This window comes from Pituophis catenifer, unplaced genomic scaffold (assembly GCF_029215685.1).
Source record: "Pituophis catenifer annectens isolate HBS135680 unplaced genomic scaffold, rPitCat1.0.hap2 SCAF_1, whole genome shotgun sequence".
NCBI lineage: Eukaryota > Metazoa > Chordata > Lepidosauria > Squamata > Colubridae > Pituophis > Pituophis catenifer.
Window position 1 is genome coordinate 299,495,228 of NW_027256881.1, and position 12,330 is coordinate 299,507,557.

Below are 12,330 nucleotides of genomic sequence, written 5' to 3' on the forward strand. Positions count from 1 at the left end.
AAATGACGCCCCAAAAGAAACAAGCGGACCCAGGTACCCTCGAAAAAGCAGCCCAGACCACGAGAAACGAGAACGAGCGAACCGGCCAAGTCTCCGATCATGCGAGGCGGCGGTCCATGTTCAATAGCGAATCCGCCCTTTCCCCGGCGAAACGACTCGGTTGAGTCCCCGGCTCTCGGATACCGCCGTAGCCAGGGAGAGCAGGCTGCCTCCGAAAAGCATCACGGGAGTGATGTTTTCCAAGCTGTGGCTTCGCCTTTTGATATATCAAGAGGTTATTGCTGCTTAAGGAAACTACAAATCCCAGCACGTCCTCATATCTTGGTTTCCCGGGATGAAATGCCTTAAAAAATCGAACTACAAGTTGAAATAGAATTTCCAAGAAGCCATACTTCCTTTTCCGCTTCCTGCTTTACTTCATGACTACGGAATCAGAGAGGAGTCAATGTTCTTCAGCTGCGCGGCGCTGGAGTCAACTAGCTAAAGAGCCAAGAAGCCTAAGCGATCAAGACCCGCTCAACATTGGCGGAACCACATAGCTGAGACCGTGGAGATACAGACATTATCATCTTCAGTAGAATCCAAAGACAAATTCTACGACGATCTGGCTGCTACTATCAAGAAAACCCCTGAGAAAGAACCACAGATTTTAATGCCAGAGTTGGAGCCGATTACAGCAAGGACAAACCTATGGAAAATAATGAACAAATGTCCACAAAGGGCAGGATTTTGAGTAAAAAAAAATAACTTTGGGTTTATGAATGAATGAATGAATGTGCATTACTTTAATTTGCTTGAGTCAAAACCCATACGTGAAATATAGCCACAAAAATAATATACATAGAACTTCAAAAAATGTGTACTTTAGGATGATCCCATCGAAAGCCTTATATACTAAAAAGGACAACTTTGCTATAATATGTGTCACCTTTAAATTTCTGTTAGCCTAATGTGAAATCGTCTATGGTCGTGCTTTTAGGGCTGTGAGAGCCTTGGAACAGAACTGGTATTAGAAAATCATTTTCTTTTCCTAATACAGGTAGTCCTTGACTTACAACAGTCCATTTAGTGACCATTCAAAGTTACAACAGCACTGGAAAAGGTGACTTATGACCATTTTTCACACTTATGACCATTGCAGCATCCCCATGGTCACATGACTTACGTTCAAATGCTTGACAAGTGACTCACACTTATGACGGTTGTACTGTCCCGGGGTCATGCCATCCCCTTTTGCGATCTTCTGACGAGCAAAGTCAGTGGGGAAGCCAGATTCACTTAACAGCCATATTACAAATTTAAAAACTGCCGTGAATCGCTTAACAAAAGTGGGAAGAAAAGCCGTAAAAACCTCAAATTTTTGAGAATATGTTGCTAAATGAGAAATTAACACATTTCTCACTTAGCAACATAAATGTTGGACTCAGTTGTGGTCGTAAGTTGTGGACTACCTGTATCTCACGCACTGGCTGCCTTTCAAGAGGCTTCCTATGCTATCCCGCACCCTCCTTTTGGTCGCTGCTATGGGGGAGACTCCTCAGACTTTCACCTTAGCTGTCTTTTTCTCTCCGCCCCCCCACACCGCCCTCCCCCCCCCCCCCCGAGATCCGCTCAGGTCGATCAGGCGCTGCCACCCGACTCAGCTGAGCAGCGCGAAAAGACTGGGAGAAATGGTTCCCGCGCCATCTGTCTGTTTAATGGAGCGGAGTTTTTGCACCACGGAGAAGCCCCAACCAAACGGCACGCGGGGGGGGGGGGCAGTTAGAATGCCGAGTGTGGCAGCGCGTGTATTTCCCCGGCGCATTAAAAAAAAAAAAAAAGCACCACCCTCCACTGCCGCTTTCGCCCCGCCCCTCGAACGCCTCGCTCCATTTCTACGACTGCGGCCGCTCTCTCCCCCACGCCCCCTCTGTTTCTATGGCACTTCTATGGAGGGGAGAGGAGAGGAGGAGGGGACGGAAGGAAGCTCGGCCGGTGACGGAAGTGGGGAGGCGGCGCGGTACCGGCGCTTCTAGTAGCTTCCAGAGAGGCGAGGAGCAGGCGGCGCTCGGCTTGGACGAGAGCGAACGCGGCGGTGGCGGGAGCTGCTTCTTCGGGGCGCCGATGGCCAAGTGGGGAGAAGGGGACCCGCGCTGGATCGTGGAGCAGCGCGCCGATGCAACCAACGTCAATAACTGGCACTGGTGGGTGAGAGACGGGGAGAGGACGCTGCGGGGCAGCCCGAAAGGGGCGGCTGCTTTCAGTCTCGGGCGCTGCTGCTGCTGGTGCGGCCGTCGCCGCCTTGAGCTCCTTCACGTTCCTTTCTGCTCCCTCGGCATCCCTCCCTCTCTCTCTCCCCCCCCCGCCTGGCGTTTTTCTCCGCAGGAGCCTTGGCCGGGATCCGCGGGGACTCCTTCCCAAGGACGGGCGCGATTTGCATGGGCTTTTGACAGTTAACCAGAAAAGCGAGAAATCGGGGCGGAGGGGGAAAAAAAAAAACCCACCTGGCCGGGCTATCTTTTTTTTGCTGCCCTGAATTTCTCTTAGTCCAAAGCCAGAAATAAGCTTAGCCCCAAAGGTGCTTTTTTTTTTTTTTTCTTCAGGAGGCCAACTGGACTTTTCTTGTTTTTTTTCTTTGAAGATGTTTCGCTTCTCATCCAAGAAGCTTCTTCAGCTCTGGATGGTGGGGTTAAGTGGCCTCAAAGTTTCCCTAAAAAGGATGCAAATGAGCAGCTGTCTGCAAGGACTATAGTAAATCCTTCCATTCCCCACCATCCAGTCAAAGCTGAAGAAGCTCCTTGGATGAGAAGCAAAACGTCTTCAAAGAAAAAAACAAGAAAAGTGCAGTTGGCCTCCTGAAAAAAAGCGTCTTTGGGGACAACTACGACCTGGATGACTGAGAATCTCCATAGACAGAAATAGGCTGGTTTCTCAGAAGCCTGGAAAGCTCTTTTAATACACTTTACCTGCTCAAGCCGGTAGGTTTTTCCTGACATAGAAAGAAGTGCTGTTTTCAGATATATCAAGCCGCTATATCAATCAAGGAGAGTGGGACTAGCTGTGTGCATGTACAGTATATGTCTGTGTTGGCTACTGTATTGGGCATACAGATGCAGGTGTGCACTAAGTCCATTTTTCCTGTCTCCGGGGCTCATCTACAGCATGAAATATCAGCAGTGCCAAAGATAAATTGTGGCAGAAATTTTAATAGTTTAGGTTCTGCAAATGTATGCAGCATGCCTTGTCTGGGTTTTATTTTCATGTCATACGGTATTTTGTTATCCCTGACCTTTCAAAATCATTTAGGCTATTACAGGTAGTCCTCAACTTACAACCGTTTGTTGAGTGACTGTTCGAAATTACAACAGCACTGAAAAAAGTGATTTGACCAATTTTCACACTTATGACCGTTACAGCATCCCCATGATCATGTGATCCACTTTTATGATGTTCTGAAAAGTAAAGTCAATGGGGAAGCCGGATTCACTCAACAACCTTGTTACTCATTTAACAAGTGCAGTGATTTACTTAATTAGTGGGGCAAGAAAGGTCGTAAAATGGCAAAACTCACTTAACATACGTTTCGCTTAGCAACAGAAATTTGGGGCTCAATTGAGTTCATAAGTCAAGGACAACCTGTATTTTGACAGTTTTGCTCACTTACTAGCCAGAAAGATAGTATTAAATGGATGGAGAGAAACTATGCTCTCTATAGTTTTATCAGTTTTGTGTTATCTAGAGAAACAGTTTGAGAACAAGGAAAACATATTTGACATATTAATACAAAATTAATTACAAAATGTAGAAAATGAAGAATTCTGTTTATGGCAAAAGCAGAAGACCAGTTCATTAAGGGATAGGTGCTTTGTATTTTTCTACCTTAGGACGTTTATGGATTTTTCTGTAAGAAAAGAATTTCCTTCCTAGATTATATTCATATAGTACAATATTCTGTGACCAGAAATTGCTGGGTTATACAAATCAAATTAATTTTATTGCAGATTAATCCATTGTTGATTGGACAATCTCCATAACTACGCAGAACCTCTTTGTACAATTATAGTCTATGTGCCAGGTTCCAGTAACAAAGAGAACAACTGTTATCATCATACTGTGTAAGTTTTGTCAAGAGCCACTTTTGGAGACAGAATATTGAATTATATGAATCTTGTATTAATTTTGATCTGGTTTAGGAAGGATATTCTTTTATTGCCGAAAATAAAAATGTTTAAAAATTCTATAGATGTAGAATAGTTATTCACTATCAGTTGGCCTTGCACATTGATTTTCATGTCAGAAGTTCAGATTTTGATCTTTTCTTACAAGAGGTAGAAGCACCAAGCAAAACCTGACTGATCTTGGAAAAAGCTAGGCCATATTTATACTTGAAAGGTAGATCATAAAGAAATCTCATATGCATAGACTAAGCCCTAGAAAAAGTCATTGGCAAATTCCTCATTGTTGCCAAGGAAACAACATTGCAGGTGTCCATGAGTCACTAAGAGTTAAGCTCAACTAAAGTGAGACTTTATGCTTACCTGCTCACATTGTAATCAAAATAATGACTATGCAAATTTGGCTCATTCAGGTATTCTTACTAATGGGAAAGGCTAAATCATGAAAAAGTTTACCTATAATAATATGTGAACCAAGAGTTCTGGCTTTTTCCCATTTTAGCAAGCAAGAGGCAAAATCTGTCATATTCCTTGGCTTTCAGTTCCTTCTTGTTTGAAGAAGACGGAATTGGTTTCCTGGTTTACAACATGTAATAAACAAACTTCAGAAGAGGTTTCTGCAGTTTATTTAATGTGCCTACTAATAGAATAAAGACACATCTTTGAGCATAATGTACTATGAGAAAGAATTTTTGGAAAGCCCTTATTGTGACTTGCAGCACTTCCAACATGTAGTGAAAAATGAATTTTGAATAAGTTGGCAGATTCAGATAATCGTCTGATTATTGGCAAAAAACAAAATGTGCTATATTTTTTAAGGGTTGACATGGATTAGATTACTGGGTAAAAATGCTTTTTGTAATATAAAGCAACTATTATATTACACTATTTAGGGACAGCAATAGTTATCAAAACAAATTCGGTTCCATGCAAGCATGGCTATAGATGCTGGTTGCTTCTTGTCCCTGGGATAGCACATTAAATGCAGAATATAGTCCATCTTTGGATAACTAAAAACATGAGCACTATTAGTATATCATGAGGGAATTGTAGTTATTAGACTGCGGGATAACTCAAAAGAGGAAAGAGCGAGACAACTATATTAAATAAAGTTATAGCACAGGAAATAGTAAGGGGTCCTGTATCTTTTGAACCTAATTGCCAGTTCAGTCCCAAGGAAAATGAGTGTAGAGCCATTGAGGTTGTTAGCTGTTTTTTCCATTTTTTCCTGCCCCAATATTAAGTTGAGGAAGAAAGATAATGCAAGTGAACCAGTAGCAAAATTTGCAGAGGTGAACAAATTACAAACTCTTGGTACAATTCAGTGCAAAATACTCAACACCGCATGTTTAAGTAAATCCTACTTGAAGGATTTTATTATATATGAGCATAAATGCAAAGTGTGTGCTATTGCACTTTTTCATTTTTTTCCCCCTTAGGACTGAAAGAGATGCATCTAACTGGTCATCAGAGAAGTTGAAAACACTTTTTCTGACTGTTAGAGTAGAGAATGCAGAGGGGACTTGTGAAGTGACAGAAGTGAGCAAATTAGATGGGGAAGCCTCGATCAACAATCGCAAAGGAAAACTGATTTTCTTCTATGAATGGAACATTAAATTGTCTTGGAAAGGTGAGTTACTATTTTATTTTTATACAAGAAGACAAATGTTGAATACTACCAGTAAATGATACCATGAAATCAGAATCTCTGAAGAGTTTTCAAAGAAATACAAATGGGATTGAAGCATTTATATTTCCATTTTTAGAACGCCAAAATTTGTTGGGAAAATGACATTGAACCAAGGTTTTAATTTAAAATATTTCTCTTTTATAGGTACTTCAAAAACAGGTGTAATATATAAAGGTCATGTGGAGATTCCCAATCTTTCAGATGAAAATGATATGGATGACATTGAGGTAAACTTGATAGTTCTCAGAGCTATTTCATTGGAAAAGGAATTGCAGATCTCATTACTGTTGTTTTTGGAGGATTGTGGTTCCCCTTTATTTCTCTGCTTGATATATTCTCTCTCCCTCTCCCTCTCTCTGTCATAAAGAAGTATGCTTAAAAAAGGAAATATATTTTGTTCTGGACTCAGAACAACCCATTGCAGAAACAAAACTTAAAATGTTTAGCTTTGTTGTAGGTTTCAGCTAAAACAACATCTGGAGGGATGGAGGGATTCCAGATCCCACAGCAAAGCTATGGATCACCTTCTTTGTCCCCTCAGCAACTCCCAGAATAGTTTATCCCTCCTCCTCAAACTTTCCTTTGCTTTTCTTTCTTTCCTTCAGCTACCACTATCAATATACTTGGCTTTTTCTGTTCTTAATGCCTTCTTTCTTAAAAACACATTGATCTGAACTATACCTGGAACAGAAGCATTTCATACTCCGTGCAGAAGAAAACTTTGAAAACACACAATTTCTGTTTGGGCCCAGACCTCCTAAAGGAACAATCATTTGCATAGAGTGGTTCATTTATGGAATATTTTACACACCCTTATTGCTTCTGATACACAAAGGCATAAACTATTTTGATAGTTTCTGAAGAAATGATTTTATGAAGCAGTATAATACGATACATATGGTAAAAGCAGACATGTTCTGTTGAAACAATATATCTTTTTTTCTGCTATTCTTAGATCAATGTTAGTCTTGCAAAAGATGAACCAGATACAAACCTCCTATACTTGATGAAGCAAGAAGGTGCAAAGCAGATCAGCAACGCTATGGAAACTTACATCAGCACTCTTAAAACAGGTACAGATGGACCCAGAAGGGACAAAAGGGGCTTTATGCTGAACTGTTAGCTTTTAAAAGGAAAAGAAGAATGGCTATAGGAACAAAGTGGTCTTTATATTAAATCATAAGAGAATTTGAGGTTATGTTCATAGAGCATCCCTTATAGCTTTCAGAAACTGAAAAAGTCAATAATTGGAAGTTGTGATCTCTGGATACAAAAGGTTGCCTATCCCAGTGAGACACAGTGTAATAGTCCCAATGGCTCTACAGCAGGGGTGGGTTCTACTTTCCTTTACTACCGGTTTGCAATGGGGCCATGTGCACGCTCTTGCTTCGCTTGCGCGTGCACTCTTCTGCACAAGCATTTTGATGACGTTGGGGTCAGTGGGCGGGGCCTCCCGCCGGTTTTACTACCAAGTATAGAACCGGTGCGAACTGGGGGCAACCCACCACTGCTCTACAGATATTCCTAAATTGGCTTTCTGGAGATCAGGTTTGTGTGTATTTGTTTTTAAATTCTTGTATAGTAGTTTTCTGAACACCGGTTCTTAATACTTTTCAGAATTTACCCAAGGCATGATTCTGCCTACAGTAAATGGTGAACAGTCAGAGTCACAGAATCATCCTGTGCATAAAGCAGATAAACACAAGGTAAGCTTTAGAGTATCCAGTTTGAAATCATAGGTGTTTAGAAAGTCTAAGCAAAATTGTTTTAAAGGATTCTTTTCTTAGTGCCTTTTCTTAAATGGCACTCAAAAGACAGAGGATTTCTTTACATTACAAATTAAATAGTGTAGTATAAGGTTATCCTGAGCTTTATAGATTGCATTCTGGAATATATATTCTGCATATTCTGTGACATGAATTATTCAAATTATGTAGCCAATGCAAAAGGTTGACTGTTTTGTATACTATCATATATAGCTTGCTATCAGGGACTGGTGGGTTCCAGCCAGAAGCAAGATTAGTTGCAAGTAATGCAGCAATTATTTTTATCTGGAGAAATTTTGGGATGGCTGTAGCTCAGAAGCGACTAAGGGGCATTTTAATTGTGTGATGTGTGATACTGTTTTAGATTAATGAACAAGTTGCTGGCAACAGTTCTGCATCTAAATCAGTTGGAGTTAAGATTCCTACCTGCAAGATAAAGTTGAAGGATATTTTTCTGACATCCCCGGAGGATCTCTATAGAGTATTCATTACCCAGGAGGTAGGTTAATACTGAATTTTCTGCAGATGTTTTGTGCCATTTCTTGCCCAATATATAGGCTTTTAAGTATGGTTTGCCATACCCCTTCTCGGGTATCCTACTTATTGTTACAGTCAGAGAGCAGTGGCCAACTTGTTATAGCAGAAATGCCTCCAGAATTCCAAGGAAAAGAATCAGCATTATATTGTCTCAGAATTGAAAGGTCCTGATTTTAAGCATCCTTTCCTTGATTTGAAAATAGCATGAGAAATATGAGGAGCTACTATTTCTTCATCCATGAAACTTGTCTAATCTTTAAAAGAGACAGTAGATGAGTCCTTACCTGAAAGCTAGAAAAATCTAATAATAGACTGGATTTTATTTTCGTAGATGGTGCAAGCTTTTACCCACTCAGCTGCTGTTGTGGAGGCTGACAAAGGAGGAAAATTCCAACTGTTAAATGGGAGCGTGACTGGCGAGTTCATTGAACTAGTAAGTTCACTAATAATAATGAGTCCTTTGTATGTTATTTGGAAGTTGGACAGTGCCTTTCCTTTGGACAATTATTTCCCTGCCCACATGATCTCACCAAGTGTGTAAATTGTATGAATAAGGGCTAGTGCATATATGTCAAATAATTAGGTAACGGTAAAGATTCCCCTGTCCAGTTGTGTCTAACTCTAGGGCATGGTGCTCATCTCTGTTTCTTGGCTGAGGGAGCCAGCCTTAACCAAAGACATTTTCCGTGCTCATGTGGCCAGCATGGAATGCTGATAACCTCTCACCAAAGTGGTACCTATTAATCTACTTGCATTTGCATACTTTCGAACTGCTAGATGGGCAGGAGCTGGTCAAAGTAACGGGAGGTCACACTTGCACAGAATTTGAATCTTGAACCCAGGCCTGTCAGCTCTCCAGCTGACAAGCTCAGTGCTTTTAATCGCTGAGCCATCGTGTCCCTTGTTAAATAATTAGCATATCATAATTGAAATATTGTATTTGACAGCCTAAAAAAAGACTGCAAGATAAGCTGTAAGCAAGGTAGAGAAAGTGGGAAGGAGAATCAACAATATTTTACAATCTCTGAGAAATTTAATACATTTATATTTGTGAGAGATAGGGAATTGAATTCCATTCACTCTTTACTAAGAAAATGAGAGGTGAATTCAGAGAAACATAAGGAAAGCAAGTAATTTTGAGAAGAGATTAATGGGACAGAGAAAAGGTTTTGCCAGATGGCTTTCTTTCTGACTTGAATGAAGAGTTGCAAAGAAGTTAATTGCCAGTTCTGGCTTCTCCGAAAAGATTAAATGAAAAATTATGGCTCAGAGACATTCTGATGCAGCTGTCCTTCTGCTTAGCCTTTTCAGGGTTTTCTTTTCAGGGGTCCAACTATCTTTGCCCACCCTTAGAGCCATGTAACTGTCACTTGCTTTAAAATTTTATTCCCTAATGCTACTATAGCTGAGGAGAAGATTCTCTGGAGCCACCCCAACTCTTGGGGCTCTTTATTGGCCACCTAAACCTACCCACCTGCCTCCTGCTGTGAACTTTATTATAAAAGCGAAAGGCTTGTTGCAAACCATGGCTTGGCTTGCAGCGAGGCTCTGCAAACATTGGTAAATCAGGGAAGTTTATGGAAGAAGATAGCAATTAAGGAGCAGCTTGTTTTGATCATATAAACCATGTTTACATTGGAACCAGGCTGTGCCTTTGGGAAAATAAACCATGGTAGTTTTATCTCAGGCTTCAAAATCCTGAGAACATTTGGGAACATGAACAAAATGGGAAAAGTGTGTTTGTTTTTCCAGATTGAGTAAGAGAAAAGTCATTGTCAGGTAAATTCAGTGGGTTGCAGCAAGATTTAGATGTCCTTGATTTCAGTAGAGACAAAGCCTCATGTGCTTTTATTAAGCAGTGCAAAGGAAGAGGTTTCAACTGTAAATGTAACCCCCCTCCTGCGCGAGCTGCACTGGCTCCCAGTGGTCTTCCGGGTGCGCTTCAAGGTTTTGGTTACTATCTTTAGAGCGCTCCATGGCTCAGGACCAGGGTACTTACGAGACCGCCTCCTGCCACCAATAGCCTCTCACCGACCAGTTCGCTCCCATAGAGAGGGACTCCTCAGGGTGCTGTCGGCCAAACAATGTCGACTGACGGCCCCCAGGGGGAGAGCCTTTTCTGTGGGGGCACCTACCATCTGGAACGGGCTTCCCCCAGAGTTACGAAACATCCAAGACTTAGGCATATTCCGCCGAGCCCTGAAAACATTTCTATTCCAACAAGCTGGTCTGGCCTAACTCTCCCTTTTTAATTGGCTTTTAAACTGTCTTTTAAATTGGGTTTTAAACCTCTTTAGATAAATTTGGATGTTTTTTAATCTTTGAGCCTAAATTACTTAATCTGTTTCTTAATAGTTTTTAACTTCTATATGTATTTGTATTTATTATGGCTGTTCACCGCCCTGAGTCCTTCGGGAGTAGGGCGGTATACAAATATGAAAAATAAATAAATAAATAAATAAACTCAGGTGCAGCTTTACTTTGCTGAGCAAACTGAGAGTGATGCTTTTCCTTTTCTAAGGGAAATGCTCTGCTTTAGCACTGCATGCGCCCAGCAATTCAACACTTCAGAGACACTTTATAGCAGGACCAGATATTTGACTTTTACTTAGGTAACACAGGCTTTCCGATGAAGTCTTTCCCCTTTGGGATATTCACATGAATATTTCCTTGGTAAATAAATTCTCTTTCTTTTTTAGGTTTCTGCAAAGCAGATTGCTATGAAATGGAGATTTAAGTCCTGGCCAGAGGGTAAGTTATTTGGCTGCAAATATCAAAGCAAAAGATGTCTAAGTGGAGATGGTGGGATGCAGATAAAGTTATTCTGAATGCAGATAGCAAAACAAAAAACAAAAAAAACAAAAAAAAAAACCTGCCATCCTCATGGGGCTTGGCTTAGATAAATGCTCTGTTCCATTCCTTAAGGAATCTTTCTGGAGGTAGACTTCTACAACTGTGTCACCAAATCAGTGTGTGGTTAGTTTTTATGTATTTCCCACGATGATGCTACATGACTGATTGTGGAATTTATTTGGCTCTCTTAGGACACTTTGCAACTATCATATTGACCTTCGTCGACAAGGGTGATGAAACGGAAGTCTGCCTAGAAGGGAAGGGCATCCCGGCCAGTGAAGAAGAGAGAACAAAAGAGGGCTGGCAACGTTATTATTTTGAGGGTATTAAACAGACGTTCGGCTATGGAGCCCGATTGTTTTAATGCTGGCTACTGCGGAGTCTCTGCCCAAAGATTCTGCCATGTGAACTGATTCACTTCTTGTCTGTTCTTTCTTATCCTCTGTTTCACTATTGTGACAAGCAGGATGGCCCCAAAGGCCACTGAGCAGCACCAGTTCCGACCCTTCCCTGCCTGTGCAGGTCTCCTAATTCATGGGTTTCAAAGGTGGATTCTCATAAATGTACATATATACCTTGTATTGCTAAATAAACATAACTTAAAGAAGATGTACCAGCTCTCTTACCTGAGTAAAGAAATCAAAAGAGCTTTTAAGCAAAGGGCAGAAGAGTTCCGACTCTTCATGGATAGAGATCTTAATTCAATTAATTCAATCCTCAAATGTGAGGATTTAACTAATGGGAACATAAGCATTATATTTTAAGACATATCATTATGTAAGGACAACTTTTTATTTTTACTTTTCAAAAATTGCTGCACTGCTACTAGCAAATCAGTTAACGGCAAAAGTATTCTAAACTCTGTTGCTGAAATTTCATGCCTAGCAGTTGATCTGCTCTCATAACCATGTTATCATTCAATCGGCCTATTCTCTGAGAGTGGACCTTTGTAATGGAAAACAGCACTTCCCTAAAAAAATTCCATGTAGCACTTTCAAAAATCAGTACTGTAAAATGAAGGTGTACAATGTGCATAATAGCATTTCAAGTATGCTGGAATCCAGAACAAAGACTGTATAAATCAGAAGAGAGAGCACATCTGCCTAAAACCAGCATTCAATTGTAAAGTTTGGTACCTTAAATCGTTAGCTTTGAGAGTACAATTTTATTCTAAGAAGAGATTTTCAGAAGCAAATTTCATTTTCTTTCTTCAGAATATATTTCAACATTACAAAGAGACAAATAAACAGATCATAGCACATTAATTATATCCATAGACCTGAGGTTCTTTCAGGAAAATTGAGTTCTTGCTTGTAGGTGGGGCTAGTAG

The 12,330-nt window shown here is 40.7% G+C and overlaps 2 protein-coding genes across 4 annotated transcripts in view; one reads left to right on the forward strand and one right to left on the reverse strand.

The window, feature by feature from the left end:
* Window positions 1-318, reverse strand: part of VIPAS39 (VPS33B interacting protein, apical-basolateral polarity regulator, spe-39 homolog) — a 28,292-nt gene extending 27,974 nt beyond the window's left edge. The window contains exon 1 of one of the 2 annotated variants that reach the window (XM_070931433.1): window positions 30-318. In XM_070931433.1, the coding sequence (XP_070787534.1) occupies window positions 30-101 (72 nt within the window). In that variant the 5' untranslated portion in view covers window positions 102-318. The remainder of the gene's footprint in view (window positions 1-29) is intronic. The other variant, XM_070931434.1, reaches the window with a different exon arrangement.
* A 1,647-nt stretch (window positions 319-1,965) lies between these two features.
* Window positions 1,966-11,620, forward strand: AHSA1 (activator of HSP90 ATPase activity 1). 2 transcript variants are annotated; one of them, XM_070931435.1, is made up of 9 exons: window positions 1,966-2,183; window positions 5,594-5,784; window positions 5,989-6,071; window positions 6,800-6,917; window positions 7,462-7,550; window positions 7,975-8,109; window positions 8,479-8,580; window positions 10,847-10,898; window positions 11,192-11,620. In XM_070931435.1, exons 1-9 carry the CDS (start codon window positions 2,104-2,106, stop codon window positions 11,362-11,364), a joined length of 1,023 nt encoding a protein of 340 aa, XP_070787536.1. In that variant the 5' UTR covers window positions 1,966-2,103; the 3' UTR covers window positions 11,365-11,620. The 2 variants fall into 2 exon arrangements, with proteins under 2 accessions (XP_070787536.1, XP_070787537.1); XM_070931436.1 differs by lacking the exon at window positions 1,966-2,183 and adding an exon at window positions 4,018-4,094 and having other exon boundaries at window positions 11,192-11,619.
* The last annotated feature ends 710 nt before the right edge of the window (window positions 11,621-12,330 follow it).

Excerpts from the sequence above, each read along its gene's own strand:
- AHSA1 (XM_070931435.1), top strand. The coding sequence starts at position 2,104 with ATGGCCAAGTGGGGAGAAGGGGACCCGCGCTGGATCGTGGAGCAGCGC. Across the intron at positions 2,184-5,593 it reads AACGTCAATAACTGGCACTG|GACTGAAAGAGATGCATCTA; the intron begins GTGGGTGAGAGA and ends TTTCCCCCTTAG. Across the intron at positions 8,110-8,478 it reads GAGTATTCATTACCCAGGAG|ATGGTGCAAGCTTTTACCCA; the intron begins GTAGGTTAATAC and ends TTATTTTCGTAG.